This window comes from Caretta caretta, chromosome 10, assembly GCF_965140235.1.
Source record: "Caretta caretta isolate rCarCar2 chromosome 10, rCarCar1.hap1, whole genome shotgun sequence".
Taxonomy (NCBI): Eukaryota; Metazoa; Chordata; order Testudines; family Cheloniidae; genus Caretta; species Caretta caretta.
Window position 1 is genome coordinate 85816836 of NC_134215.1, and position 14121 is coordinate 85830956.

General features: G+C 45.7%; 1 protein-coding gene across 2 annotated transcripts in view; it reads left to right on the forward strand.

The window, feature by feature from the left end:
- IQGAP1 (IQ motif containing GTPase activating protein 1) overlaps window positions 1-14121 on the forward strand; it is a 184360-nt gene that overhangs the window by 140849 nt on the left and 29390 nt on the right. For both annotated transcript variants that reach the window (XM_075133296.1, XM_048865968.2), the window contains exons 30-32: window positions 6554-6686; window positions 7075-7177; window positions 8227-8362. In XM_075133296.1, the coding sequence (XP_074989397.1) occupies window positions 6554-6686; window positions 7075-7177; window positions 8227-8362 (372 nt within the window). The remainder of the gene's footprint in view (window positions 1-6553; window positions 6687-7074; window positions 7178-8226; window positions 8363-14121) is intronic.

Here is a 14121-nt window from a genome sequence, read left to right on the forward strand (position 1 = left end):
AGCTCACGAAAGCTCATGCTCAAATAAATTGGTTAGTCTCTAAGGTGCCACAAGTACTCCTTTTCTTTTTAGGTCAATAAAAGGCACCTCCCTGGCCCCAGAACTGTCCCCTGTCAAATTTCAGTCTCGCTACACACTATGGTGGTGTTAAAGCTCTTCAAGAAAGGATTACCATTTTTTATAATGGAAAGTGCTAGACAGCTGAAATATAGGGGTCACATCTGCTTCCCCTATAATAGTAATAATGTCTGATACAACCAGACTGCCTCTGCTTTCTTCAGTTTCATGATCGTAGAATCTCTCTCCCCGTTGTATGTGTAAACAAGGCCACTAGAGATGCAGGGTAGCACCTGTCCAGCAGATACTGGGGAAAACACGTTAGCATATCCTGTGTACCTTCACGTCATGTGCTAAAGCTGACCCACAAACACCAACATACCTTTTTCTTCAAGTGATGGTCCCTATTGTATTCCACTGAGGGGTTTATGCATGCGCACCATTCTCCTGAAGCCGAAGAATTTGAAAATAGCGTCCGCTGGTTCATGCATGCGCCCTGGCTCGCCTTGTGGTTTCATCTGAGGTGATAAAGGGTGGACTGACTGCGTCTCCAGTTCCTTCTCACCGCCGCATGGTCTGAGTCAGAACTTTCAGTAGTGTCCTTGTCTCTGAAACACCTTTAAATACATTGTTGTAAATAGTTCTTAAAATTTTAGAGTTTTATAGTACTTTTTAGCTGTTTTATCATAGTTCTTGTAGTTTTAATGATTAGGGTTTATTTGTCTACCCTCTCCCCTGCCTCCCACCGCCCCATACCCATGCATGGGTGCCTTACTATGCCCAGGACCCCAGGCTTGAAACTCTGTGCCTCCTGCCCTCATTTCTCGGTCAGAAATGAACACCAATGCTGTCTCTACTGTTTGGGAGAAGCCCACATTGCATCCAGGTGTAGTATCAGCCAGTCCTTCCCCAGCTGGACATGAGAAGGCCATGCTCTCTGCCTCCGGAAGCACCTTATGGAAGTCTCCATGAAGCCTCACTCAGACTCAGGCCAGGGAACCACCCCCTGTACATCGGCCTGAAACAGCGAGGAGTGTACCTCCTGCAACCGAGACCGAATCCAGCACTGGTGGTACCACCACTATGAACCCCATGCCAGAGCCGCCTCAGGAGGTAAGGAAGCATACCCATAAGCATGGGAATAAGTCTTCCTCAGAAACTAAGGAAATGGATGCTTCTTCCACTAGTTCAAGCCCTGGATACAGAGTGTACTCAAAACCACATAAACACAACAAGAAGTCCCACAAGCAAGGAGATACGGCAGTCCCAGGTACTGGAACACTGGTATCATCAACACTGGCTTCCCATAAGATGCGGGATCTGCCCACTCCAGGGAAGTCCACAGCACCACCACTAGTTCCGAGTAAAGAGAGGGTACCCCAGTGGTTCTCAAACTTTTGTACTGGTGGCCCCTTTCATATAGAAAGCCTCTGAGTGTGACCCCTCCTTATAAATTAAAAACACTTTTCATATATTTAACACCATTATAAATGCTGGAGGCAAAGCGGAGTTCGAGGTAGAGGCTGACAGCTCGCAACCCCACATGTAAGAAACTTGTGACCCCCAGAGGGGTCCCAACCCTCAGTTTGAGAACCCCTAGAGTACCCTGAACACCAAGGCGTTTGAGCCCCAGGACGTCTTTGCGTTAGCAGAACTGGGATCAGGGCATTTGTTGGGACCCACTACCTCTAGGGAGACTATTTCTTCCCCTCATGATATGACACTATTGCAAGACCCCTCACGTCCTGCTTCGATGGTCTATGCACTCCCACTGGCTCGACTGTACCCTGATGAAACGAGAGTCTGCCTTCTCATCCTCTGATGAGTTGGACACTGGAGAGGAATTATCAGCATTGTGCCAACCGTACATGTATTTACAAAGGCTGTCCAGATCTTGGCAATACCTGCCTCTCCAACCACCATGGAGCCACTGGTTCCCTATGTCATGGGGACCACTTCAAGACCCTCTGGATCCAGACTACTGGCCTTATTGGGGGTCCTTGTCCCAATACCCCCCCTCAGAACCTGCCTGATCCACAAGGGAGCCTTCACCTGCCTCCCCATTGAGGGCCCCTTCTAGCAGGCATTCAGATCCATTGCTGAAGGAGGAATCCCTCAGCCCAGCTCTGATGGTGCCACCAGAACTGGAGAGATTCCCCTAGTCTTCCCTGGATGAAGCAGTGGCTACAGCGTCCCCTTTGGCTCCTGACAACTTTAGACAATTTCAGAAACTACAAATCCTGCATCTTGGCAAGGAGTTAGACTTTATGACTCTTGCAGTCCCTTCTAACCCTATAGTTCTACTGCATAGAGTTGCGGGGAAACTCCACATTCCCCTAGAGGAAATCCAGGATACCCAGCATAAATTCCTCGATATCCTCCACTCATCAGCACCACCTAGAATCACATTGTCTAGTAACAATGCCATTCTTGAACCAGCCGAGACAGTATGGCACACACCAACCACATGCAGGGCTATCCTCAGAGGGGCATAAAAAATATATTATGCTCTGGCTAAGGAGTCTGAGTTTCTCTTCTCACCCCCCCTCCCGAATTCCCTCATGGTCCAAGCAGCAACTGAATGAGCGAGATAACGCCTGCGCTCCACACCATCCAACAAGAAGGGCAAGCACTTGGGCCTTTTGGGGTATAAGGTTCTGTTCTCTGCCAGTCTCCAATTCAGGATTTCAAACTATCAGGCCAAATATGACTTCCTGAATTAGAACAGACTGGAGGAGTTTGCTGACTAACTCCCAGAACAGGACTGGACTCATTTCCAGGCAATCATTACGAAAGGGAAACTGGTGGCCAGAACAACGCTCCAGCTGGCGATGGATGCAGCAGAAACCTCATCCAGGGCTATGGTTATGGCTATAGTTATTCGTACGGAATCATGGCTCCACTCCTCTGTTTTCCATTGGGAGGTGCAAAACATTATTGAATACCTCCCATTTGATGAATCCCATCTTTTTAATCAAAAGATGGATGATTGCCTACATGCTCTCAAGGACTCCAGAGCCACCCTTCACTCTCTGTATTTACACACCTGCCATGAAGTGCAAGTTCCATTGCCCGCCATCCACACAACGCTACTGATCCCTCCAGTCTTACCATCAGGGACCTTATAAGCCACCAAGGAAGTGACAGAAGACCCAGATATCCCGCTCTCTGGGACCCCACTTCACATGCTTCCCCCTTGCAGCTGCAATCCGCAACTAAAAGATATTTCTGAGTCAGCCTCAAGAGCTGCCAACTACCTTGCCTACAACCTCACAACCATCCTACCTCCTTTGGGGATCATCTAGCACACTCTTTTCAAGCTTGGAGTGTGGTAACAATGGACAAATGGGTGCTGAACATAATCCAACATGGCTGTACAATCGAATTCATCATACTACCTCCTCCAAAGCCCCCACAATCATTCCTCATGGACCACTCTCATGACAGCATCCTCACCCAAGAGGCGAACTCCTTAGTGCAACAGGGAACGGCAGAACGCGTTCCCTTGGAATATCAAGGAACTGGGTTCTATTCCACTTACTTCCTGATACCCAAGAAGGCAGGTGGAGACCAATTCTGGACCTCTGTCACCTCAGTCACTTCATTTGCAAGCCCAAGTTTCATATGGTCACACTGGCAGCAATCATCCCATCCCTAGAAAAATGCATGTGATTTACAGCTCTTGATATGCAAGACACTTATTTTCACATCAATATCCATCTGGCCCACAGGCTCCTAGCTGCACGGTCCAGACACAAAGCCCAAGTTTCAACTTCCATGCTGCTCGACCTTCTTTCATCCCTCGAATCTTCTTTCGTCCCACCATCAACTTAGTCACAGCATGGGCTTACCTACCAGGTAACAGGTTCCAGACACTGCAAGAACTCATAACTCACATCAACAATGCTTATGTCCCGGCCAGGACTTGTCTGCTGGGCCACATGGTTGTGTACATAAGTCACTGCCTTTGCTCAGCTCCACCTTCACTGCTTCCAGATATGGCTCCAGACGGTTTACTTGCCCAAACATCATACCATGGACCTCATGTTTTGACAGTCTTCCCCAGGGTGCTCTCATCCCTCCAGTGGTGGACGGACCCATGTCATGTTTACACAGAGGTTCCCTTCCTCTCCTCCTCCACAGACAAGATGATCATCATCAATGCATCCCTTGTAGACAGGGGAGCATACATGGGCAATCACATAACACAGGGAGCATGGACTCCTCGGGAATTCAGGAGGCACATCAACATCCTGGAATTCCGAGCTGTAAGAAAAGCATGCCAAGCCTTTCTCCTGTTCATCTGTTCCTATCGTGTTCTTATTATGTTGAACAATACCACCATTGTTTTCTACATCAACAACAAGGGCATGAGATTGACTGCTCTGTGTGCACAAGTGGTCAATCTCTGGAATTGGCGCATCGCCCACCATATCCTCTTGTCTTCAGCCTATCTCCCGGGGACACGCATGTGATTGTGGACTTGCTAAGCAGGCAGTTTGCGATTGACCATGAGCGTGAACTCTGTGACTCAGTATTTTGCGCCATCTTCAACTGATGGAGGATACCTACCAAAGACCTCTTCACCTCCCACAAGTTCAACATGAACTGCTCCAGGGGAAGTCTTGGCCATCACTCTCAGGGCTTTGCTCTTATACTCATCTGGTCAGACCAAATCAACTACGCCTTCCCTCTTCTATCTCTACTGCCTCGAGTACTCTGTAAGATTAGATGAGACAGAATGACAGTCATTCTGATCGCTCCCTGCTGGCCCTGACAGTTTTAGTTTCCCAACCTCCTATGTATGTCAACCCGTCCACCAATTCCCCTCCCAATCTTCCCTGATCTGCTGATGCAATGCAACTGTGAAATCAGACATCCCAAGCCACAGGCACTACACCTTTAGAGCATAGTATTTGGATGGGCATCTACTCTAGAATAGACCTGTTCCTTAGCTGTGCAAGACATCCTCTCCTGCAGCAGGAAAGAATCCACTAGACACTGTTACAGGGCCAAGTGGAAATGTTTCACTTCCTGAGCCCAACAAAAGGAACTTTCCCCAGAATGGGTGAGGATTTCCCTCCTCCTCGACTACCTCCTGTCCTTGAAAGCATCAGGTCTTGCCCTCAATTCTCTGAAAGTTCACCTAGCAGCCATTAGCGCATTCCACTGTCCTGAGGAAGAGCACTGTCTTCACACACCTGTTAACTGTTAGGTTTTGGAAGCCCTCATCAGAACCTTCCCACCCATCCAACCCATCACTCTGCAATGGGATCTGAATATAGTTCTATCTGTACTAATAAAATCACCCTTCAAACTGTTGGCATTATGCTCTATGTCATGAAAGTCGGCTTCCTTATTGCTATGACTTCTGCAAGAAAGGTCAGTGAACTTGTGGCAGGGAGGGTGGCAAACCCTCCCCCACTTCAGTTTTCCATAAAGATAAAGTCTGTTTGCGCCTACATCCCAAATTCCTGTCAAAGGTAATCTCCCAGTTTCACATTGATCAATCCATTCACCTACATTCACTTACCTGTTTTCTTCCCGAAGCCTCACGCATTTGCCGAGGAACGACAACTCTACTCCCTAGACATCTGACAGGTTTTGGCCTTGTACCTGCAGAGGACAAGACCCATCAGAAAGTCCCCCAAACTGTTTGTTGCACTAGCAGAAAGACTTAGGGGTCAGGCAATCTCCATCCGGAGAATCTCCAAGTAGATTTTGTGTTGCATTACATTTTGCTATCAACTATGTGTCTTGCCTGCCTCCCCCTACTGGGGCACAGCTGCTTTCCTCAAGAGTCCAGACTTTGACCACAACCTCCCTTCAGGACGTCCTGCTCCAGGACATACGTAGAGCGGCCACGTGGAGTTCCGTGCACATCTTTGCAACACATGCCTTAGTACAGGACTTGGCATCAGATGGCTCCTTTGGCCAGCAGTCGTCTGCATGACTGTTCCATCTTCATCCTCACACCCTCCTCTGACTTAAGTACTGCTTGCTAATCACCTTAGGTGGAATACAGTAGGGGATCATCACTCAAAGACGAATAGGAGGTTACTTACCTTTAACTGGAGGCTCTTTGAGATGTGTGGTCCTTAACAGCATTCCACTTCCTGCCCTCCTTCCCCTCTGCTTCGGATATGTCTGGTTCAGGGTGGAGAAGGAACTGGAGATACAGTCAGTCTGCTCTGCCCTTCATCGCTTTGAACAAAACCATGAGGTGAGCCAGAGCACGTGCATGGACCAAGGGACACTACTTTCAAATTCTCCAGCTCCAGACTCATAGTGTTCATGCGTAAACCCCTCAGTGGAATACAGAAAGGGACCACACATCTCAAAGAACCTCCAGTTACAGGTAAGTAACCTCCTCTTATTGTACCAAAGTTCCAAAGAACAGCTCTGCTTGAGAATATCACAGAGAGTCAATGCCTTGGTTATGTCAGTGCTTGTGATTGGCAGGATTGTTTTGATTCTTTTTTCTTTATGTCTGAAGACGTTTTTTTCAGGCTGCCTGTGAGGTTCCAGAACTACAGGATAAATTTAATGTTGATGAATATTCTGACTTGGTGACTCTCACTAAACCAGTTATCTATATTTCCATTGGAGAAATCATCAATACACACACGGTAAGTATACATCAGTCACGTTTCTTTCTTGCAGAATGGCCCTTCTGAACAATCTGTTACTGATTGGTTTAATGTGAGTCATTTAACAAATTCAAATGTTGACGATATTGTTAAAAAAAAGGCAATATCTTCTGAATTGTCAAAATGTTGAGGTCAGTAGTTGGTCTGCTTATGGCCTTTTTAATATTTTTTTTCTTGTGAAGTCATCTGATAGTTTAAGTCTTATGTGACGATACCAGACATTTGCCTGCTAGTATCTTCACTTGGAATCATATGAACTGAGAGGAATTCTCTCCAAAGAGAACCTAAATAATGTAATTCTTAAATTAGGTGAAACAAGACACAGGACGAACAGTTAAATGTATATTTATATTTGTATATAATCTAGCTGCTTTTAGATCATCAAGATGCGATTGCACCTGAGCACAATGATCCAATTCATGAGCTGCTGGATGACCTGGGGGAAGTTCCCACTATTGAGTCCCTGATAGGTGAGCTGCTCTTCTTTTACAGGAGGGAGATGTGATGTTCTTCTGAGTAGCTCCAAGTGTGGTTTAAAAAAATTACTATAAAGAATAATCATAGTTTGGGAGGGAACTGTGCTATACAAACAGCAGCAGCCTACAGTGTGCTAGGCTAGTTTACCCCATAGGGCTTTTCCACCTCTGTGCTCTATGAATCTGAGAGGCACTGTATCAAATCCTTTCCTCCAACACCAGGGCTCTGTGTGCCTCCCCTTCCACCATACCATGTTTCCTCTTTTCCCCCCTCTCACACACACCTTCCCCTCTCACCAGGGACCTGAATTTCTAATGTGAAAAAACATTGACAAATCTTTCAGTCCTCGTTCATGCAACATAAGGTCTGGTCTATGCTTTAAAGTTTTGCTAGCATATCTATGTCAGTAACTGATATAGCTATACTAGCAAATGCTTTAGTGTAGACGTATCAGCCAAAAAAGTCCTTTTGCCATTATAGCTTATTTCATTCACGGGATTGGTATAAGCTATACTAGCAAAAGAACTCTTTTGCTAGTGCAAGGTGCATCTCTACTAACTATACTAACAAACCCTTTTTAGTATAGACAAGGCCAAAGAAGCAACAAAGGGCACAAAGTGAATTTATTTTCCTTGGTAGGTCACATTTAAGCTTATCAGTAGAGAGGCAGGTTGAGATGCAAGATGTATCACACGCACACTCTGATTTGTATACGTCTGAGGCACCAAAACCTGAATTTACATGAAATCTTTTTTTTTAGTATCCATTTTCTATCAGTTTGCTGAAGAAGGAGGAATGTTAGGAAATCCTAAATTATGTATGTGCAAGATTAACATGTTTTTAAAACCCATAAATGGGCTGTAAAAGGTCCTTTAAAAATGAATTGATTGTTTTTCTGATTGGTGCTGGAAGGAAAATATTGCAGACCCATACTGCCCATGACAATGTTTGATAACATTCTAACCTGTGTCACTGTCATCACATCTGGCATTGGGAAGTAGATTCCCTCATTGATAACTCACCTCTTCTTTTTCTACCCCAGGGGAAGGGTCTGGTAACATTAATGACCCCAACAAGGAGATGCTAGCAAAGACTGAAGTTTCTCTTACACTGACTAATAAATTTGATGTTCCTGGTGATGAGAATGCTGAAATGGATGCAAGGACAATCCTGCTGAAGTGAGTGATGGGTAATGGCCTGTAGCAGTCGTCACTTAAATAAGCGAGCATTGGGATATGAATTGTATGGGTTGGACTATGAAGAAAAAGGCAACAGTGATGTCAGGAAATGATAGAATAAATGAATCCAAGCCTGTTAAAGTGCCCATAGCTTGTAGCCAGGGCCCCTAGATTTTGTGGCTAGTGAATTTGTTTCAGGAAAACCCCATTGCCAAAGCATAGTACTGGAGAATTTAAGGTTTATCATTTTAAAAAAGGGTCTCCAGTTTTCATGATTATGAAGAAAATCTTCCAAACACAAGCTGAGTGTAACTGATACAGCGAAGTCTGATAGTGTCCATACACAGTCTGAAACAAGAGCTCTGAAGTATGTGAATGACCTTTATTGATCTTGAATAAATTTTAACTCTGAAGCCACTGATGTCAATTTTAACTGTGGACATAGTTAACTAACTCACAGTAGATCATTTTAGCAGAAACACCCTGCCCCCAGATCACTTCTCTCATGCAGTTCCGTGTTATCAATACAAAATTTGTGACGCATTGAAAATTTCGGGGAGGGCAAATGTACAATACATGTAATAGGTTTCAGAGTAGCAGCTGTGTTAGTCTGTATTCGCAAAAAGAAAAGGAGTACTAGTGGCACCTTGGAGACTAACCAATTTATCTGAGCATAAGCTTTCGGGGAATGCATCCGATGAAGTGAGCTGTAGCTTACGAAAGCTCATGCTCAAATAAATTGGTTAGTCTCTAAGGTGCCACTAGTACTCCTTTTCTTTTTGCGAATATATGTAATACTTACATGTTAAATTCAACACAAGAAATACTGTACTTTTGCATTCGTCACTTTCATATTGAATTCAGTAAAAACCTTAAGGCAGATTCTCTGCTGTGCCTCTCGGGAGGTGCAGACTGCAGGAGCAGGGAACACAAGTGGTAATTTACAGGGTTTTCCCCACAGCTGCCAATCACCTGCTCTAGCAGTATTGTAAACCCCAAAAGTTAAAATATCATGAGTCAGACCACAAAACATGAGGTTGTCCTCAAAATTATGAGGTTCTTCTAAACAAAAATCACATTTTTAATCTCTTCTGATTTTGAATTTCCCTTCTCTTCCCCCTCCCCCCTCCCCGCCCAGTTTGTATGAGATTGTGAGAAGATTGGGGCTAGCTCATTGGCACACATGCACATTGATTGATTTGATTCTAGCTCAGTTTGCTTCTCTGAAATCCATACCTGCCAACATCTTGTGATTAAAAAAGTACATTACACAAACTTGTATTAATGGGCTACCTGGTGGTACAGAGGTTTTCCACGTTCTCTCAAAATTCTAATTAGTTAATTTTGTTCCTCCATCTATACATCTGTTAATTATGTCGTCGTCCCCCACCCCCGCACATCAACTCTGCACCCTCACTCCCAAATCAATTTTGTGTCCCCTTTGACCTCACATCTGCCCCATATCTACCTCAGTCTGCTCATCCAGCCCTATCTTTCCCTTCCCTTTGCCCCCTCCCTCAGTAAATCTCTGTTCCTTTTGCAGCAGTGGTGGCTCTTCACTCACAACCCTTCCCAAACTAAGGGGGCATCTCCAGCAAGGATCCTCTTCTCTCCTTTCTAGGCCTGGTGTTGTAGGGATAGAGAAGAGGAGGGAGGAATAGAGAGAAGCCAGTCCATTTGTAAAAGGGTGGGGGAGGGAGCAGAGCCACCCTCAGCAGCCATCTTTTTCTGCTTCCTCTTCCCTTCTTGTGAAAATGGTGTCCCCTGTTTCCCTTCCGTCATCTTCTACCCAAAACTTCTGTCAGATCCTGAGAGATAGGGATGAGCTCTGACTGCTTGATGCGGTAGGTTTGATTGGCTTTCTTTCCCAAGATATGAGGAAGTGGAAAAGGCAGCTAGTCAGAGGGGATTTTCCCCTCGACAGGTGTGAAAATTAAATTAAGCCTGGAGCTTTTTGCATCATCATGAAGCCACCTGATTCTGGGACCAAAATTGCATTAATTATAATAAAATGGGGAGAGCTGGCAAAAATGTTTCAGTTGCTCCACTGGTACACACCTATGATGAGGCTGCATTGTTGGAGGCATAGTTCTCCCATAACACCCTGGGGATGGGGGCTGTTTCTGTCCCCTTTCAGCTGCCAGAGCAGCATAAAGGAGCTTTCACGAGGGCAGAATCTACCGCTTTACACTGAGAACTTACTTGAAGCTGCCACAGAATGTCCAGTTCTTCAACTTTGTGTCAGCATGGATCCCACTATAGTTAAGCATGTGCATCATGCATGCAAGAACAGATTTTTATTTTATTTATTTTTGGCTAGCAGTTTCTGTCAGGGCCACGTCTGCACCCTTTGCTGCTTCCTTGTGCTTCCATATGAGGTTATAAAGGCCGGGCAGCCCCACCCTCCCTCCCTTAGTTCCCTCTTACTGCCTGTGACAGCAAGGCAGAACCTGGTGGGGTCCTATCTGTTGATAGCACTCTAGTGAGCTATTTCTGAAGAAAACCTCTGAAAATCTTCAGAACTCCTTTCAATACTTACTTTTACCTAGCTTCAACTTAAAATCCTTAATTTGGATTGAAATCCATCAAACAGACTCTTGTTCCCATGTAATTTCCTCTCCTCTTCCATACAAATCCCCTGTACAACGTGGTAGAATTTAAATTGGGTTTCCTACTTTGCCTGTTCTGTAACAGACTCACCCTGTTGAAGGATGGTCACAGCAGATGCTTTTTCTGCTTGGATGAGGTGCACATCCCTGGCAGATGTTTAGTCTGCTTTTTGTGCTCAGCTTGAACCAGAAAATCGCACAACTTAAGCTCTATTTCTTAGAGCAGTTGATGAGAGTGGTGTCCAACTCAGAAATCCTGGAACCACTAAGACCAGCACCACCAGCATGCTGCCAGGCAGCTGGGCTATACCCAAGACGCTGTTGGGGAAATCAGTACTGAGTAAACCACTGGTACAGCGTCACAATAGCCTAAGATGGAATCATAAGAGCACCAAAGTCGGAGGGGGGAGAGCGTGTCCTTCCATGCTGGGAGGCCTGGGAAGACCTCAAAGGAGAAGTCCTTCAAGACATGCCAGACATCATCAGGCAAGAGGGAGGAGTGAGTGGTGCAGCATGGGTCCACTGGTATTAGTACCTGTGCTGGAAACTGCACCAACAGCACTGTCACTTATGCCAGTCTTGACTTCTATATCAGCACCTACTCACAAACCAGCACAGACACTTCAGTCAATGGGACTAGATGCAGAAATGCTTTTGTCACAGAGATGCCTGCCGATACCGAGGAGTCCCTGTTAGCACCAGAAGAGAGATACTATTCATCAGCATCACAGGGGTACACTTTCTTCCTGGCACTGAGTTGGGAATTGTCCTCTGTACAATCTATGGGCAGCACTACTGGAAGGGTGGAGGAGCCATTTGACCCACAGCCATAGGAGTGCTCAAATAAATTGGTTAGTCTCTAAGGTGCTACAAGTACTCCTTTTCTTTTTGCGAATACAGACTAACACGGCTGTTACTCTGAAACCAGCCATAGGAGTGTCAGTGGCTAGGCCAACCTGCAGAACACCTACCCCTATGGGATGCCACCATGCCATTCTGGAGGTATTAGGGACAACCCACTAGAGCTCTTTTTCCTGCAGGGAAAAAGAGAAGATCATCCTCTCCCACAGCTTCATCAGTTAAACCCCAGGCATCAGAACACCAGGAAGAGCAGTAACTTGGTCTGCTGACACACCACTGCCGAAGGACCTCTTCTCTTCATCACACAATGAGGCAGTTGCCTCTGCTCTGGAATTGACACTAGATGGTTTTAAGGCTTTTCAAGACCTCTTACTGAGGATTGCAGACACACTTGAGATCGAGACTTTGGTCATAGTACAGAAGTCACACAGGTTCTTTGATGTTGTCTGTCCAATGCATGTTACCCTCTTAGACCCTGCCAAGACATTATAGTAAGTGATGGATACTGCAACTCCAACAGCAAAAAGGATAGAAACATACTATCAGGTACTTCTATCCAGGCTTAAGTATTTTTACACTCGCACTCACCCTGGATTGCTTGTGGTAGTTTTGGGCATCCAAGAAAAGTCCTGCTCAACCAAGAGCGCTCCCAAAGACAAAGATCAGAAGTGATTGGATCTGTTGGGGAGGAAATCATACTCATCTGTTTCATTTCAGTGAAGGGTAGGTAGCTGTCAGGCCCTTTTATCTAAATATGTTTTCCTCACATGTGACAGAATCTTGACGCTAGTCCCAAAACTTCCTTATGAGGCTAGAAAGGAAATGAAGGATATTGTGTAAGAGGGAGAGTTAGTAGCAAACAGGTCCTTACAGGCTGCAGTGGATGCTGCAGTTACTGTAATTAGAACCATGGCCACAGCTGTGACTGTGAGAGGACACCATGGTTCCAGCTTCAGGTATTCCCTCGGAAATGTAAGCCACCATCGAAGATTTGCTGTTTGAAGGCTTGGAGAGTTTCATCAAGAAAATAGAGCATCACACTCACTCAAAGACTCTAACATGACCCAGAGATCCTTAGGCATGTACAGTTCTGGCATGTTGGAAAATGTATTCCCCACCCACCCACCCCCCAACAACAGCAGCAGCAACAGATGTCTTCATACCACAGGCATGTGAAGTACCAGCCACAGAAGCTGTCTTTTTATAATAGAGGACACCAGTCTTCTCACCCTTCAACTTTACACACTGCTCAGTCTTCACAGCAGCAGGTTCAACACATCAGTCAAGAGCTGCACCAGAAGCAGTCAATTCAACACCCTCTTTGAAACTGCTTTGTCCCATTCCACCGCTTATGGTCAGACATTACTGTGGACAGGTGGGTATTAGACACCATTACCCTATCCACCTCCCTTCCCCATCCCTTTTCAGGGACCCTTCTGACAAGAGCCTTGCACAAGCAGAAGTGGCCTCATAGCTCCAGATAGGAGCAATAGAAGACATTCCACAGGAACACAGGGGAAGAGGATTGTACTCCCGATATTTTCTTGCTCTGAAAGAGAAAGGGGTGTTTGTCCTACCCTAGACCTGAGGAGACTCAACAAATATACATGCCACCTCAGATTCAGGATGATACTTGTTGCCATTATTCCAGTGCTCCAAGTACAAGACTGGTTCTCAGCTCTCAACTTACAGGATGCCTATGTCCATGTTGCCGTTCATCTGGGCCACAGGAAGTACCTCAGATTCAAGATTGGGCACAACCACTACCATTAGAGTTCTGCCTCTTGGACTCTCTAAAGCACCAACAGCGTTCACCGAGTGTCTAGAGGTAGTAGCTGCACATCTCAGGAAACAAAAGATTCTTGGAGTAGATGCAGACATGTATTCCACTTGGGTGTGTGCATTCCCAGTGCACCAGAGCTAGAGACTTTTGCCTCGCACTATCCATAGAGGGGCAGTGCTTGTGTTTCCTGGCTGTGGCCCCTTCCCTGGCTATATGAGGCAGCACTGTCCCAACCCCTCTCAGTTCCTTTTCACTGTCCATGGCTGGAGTTTGAGCTCTGTGTGTCTGTATTATCTCAACCTCACATTTAGTCTTTGTCTAGTTTATTGTATACAGTTAGTTTGTTAGTTAGAAGTAAGTAGATAGTGTTCTGGGGTGATGCTCACACTAGAGTTTAAACATTGTCCTTCATGTGGAGGAGCAATCCCCAACAGCGACCCCCAACGTGGGGCTTGCGTTGTCTTGAAGAGTGTTGTTTGTTCTGTGTGACGGGTTGGGTCACAGAT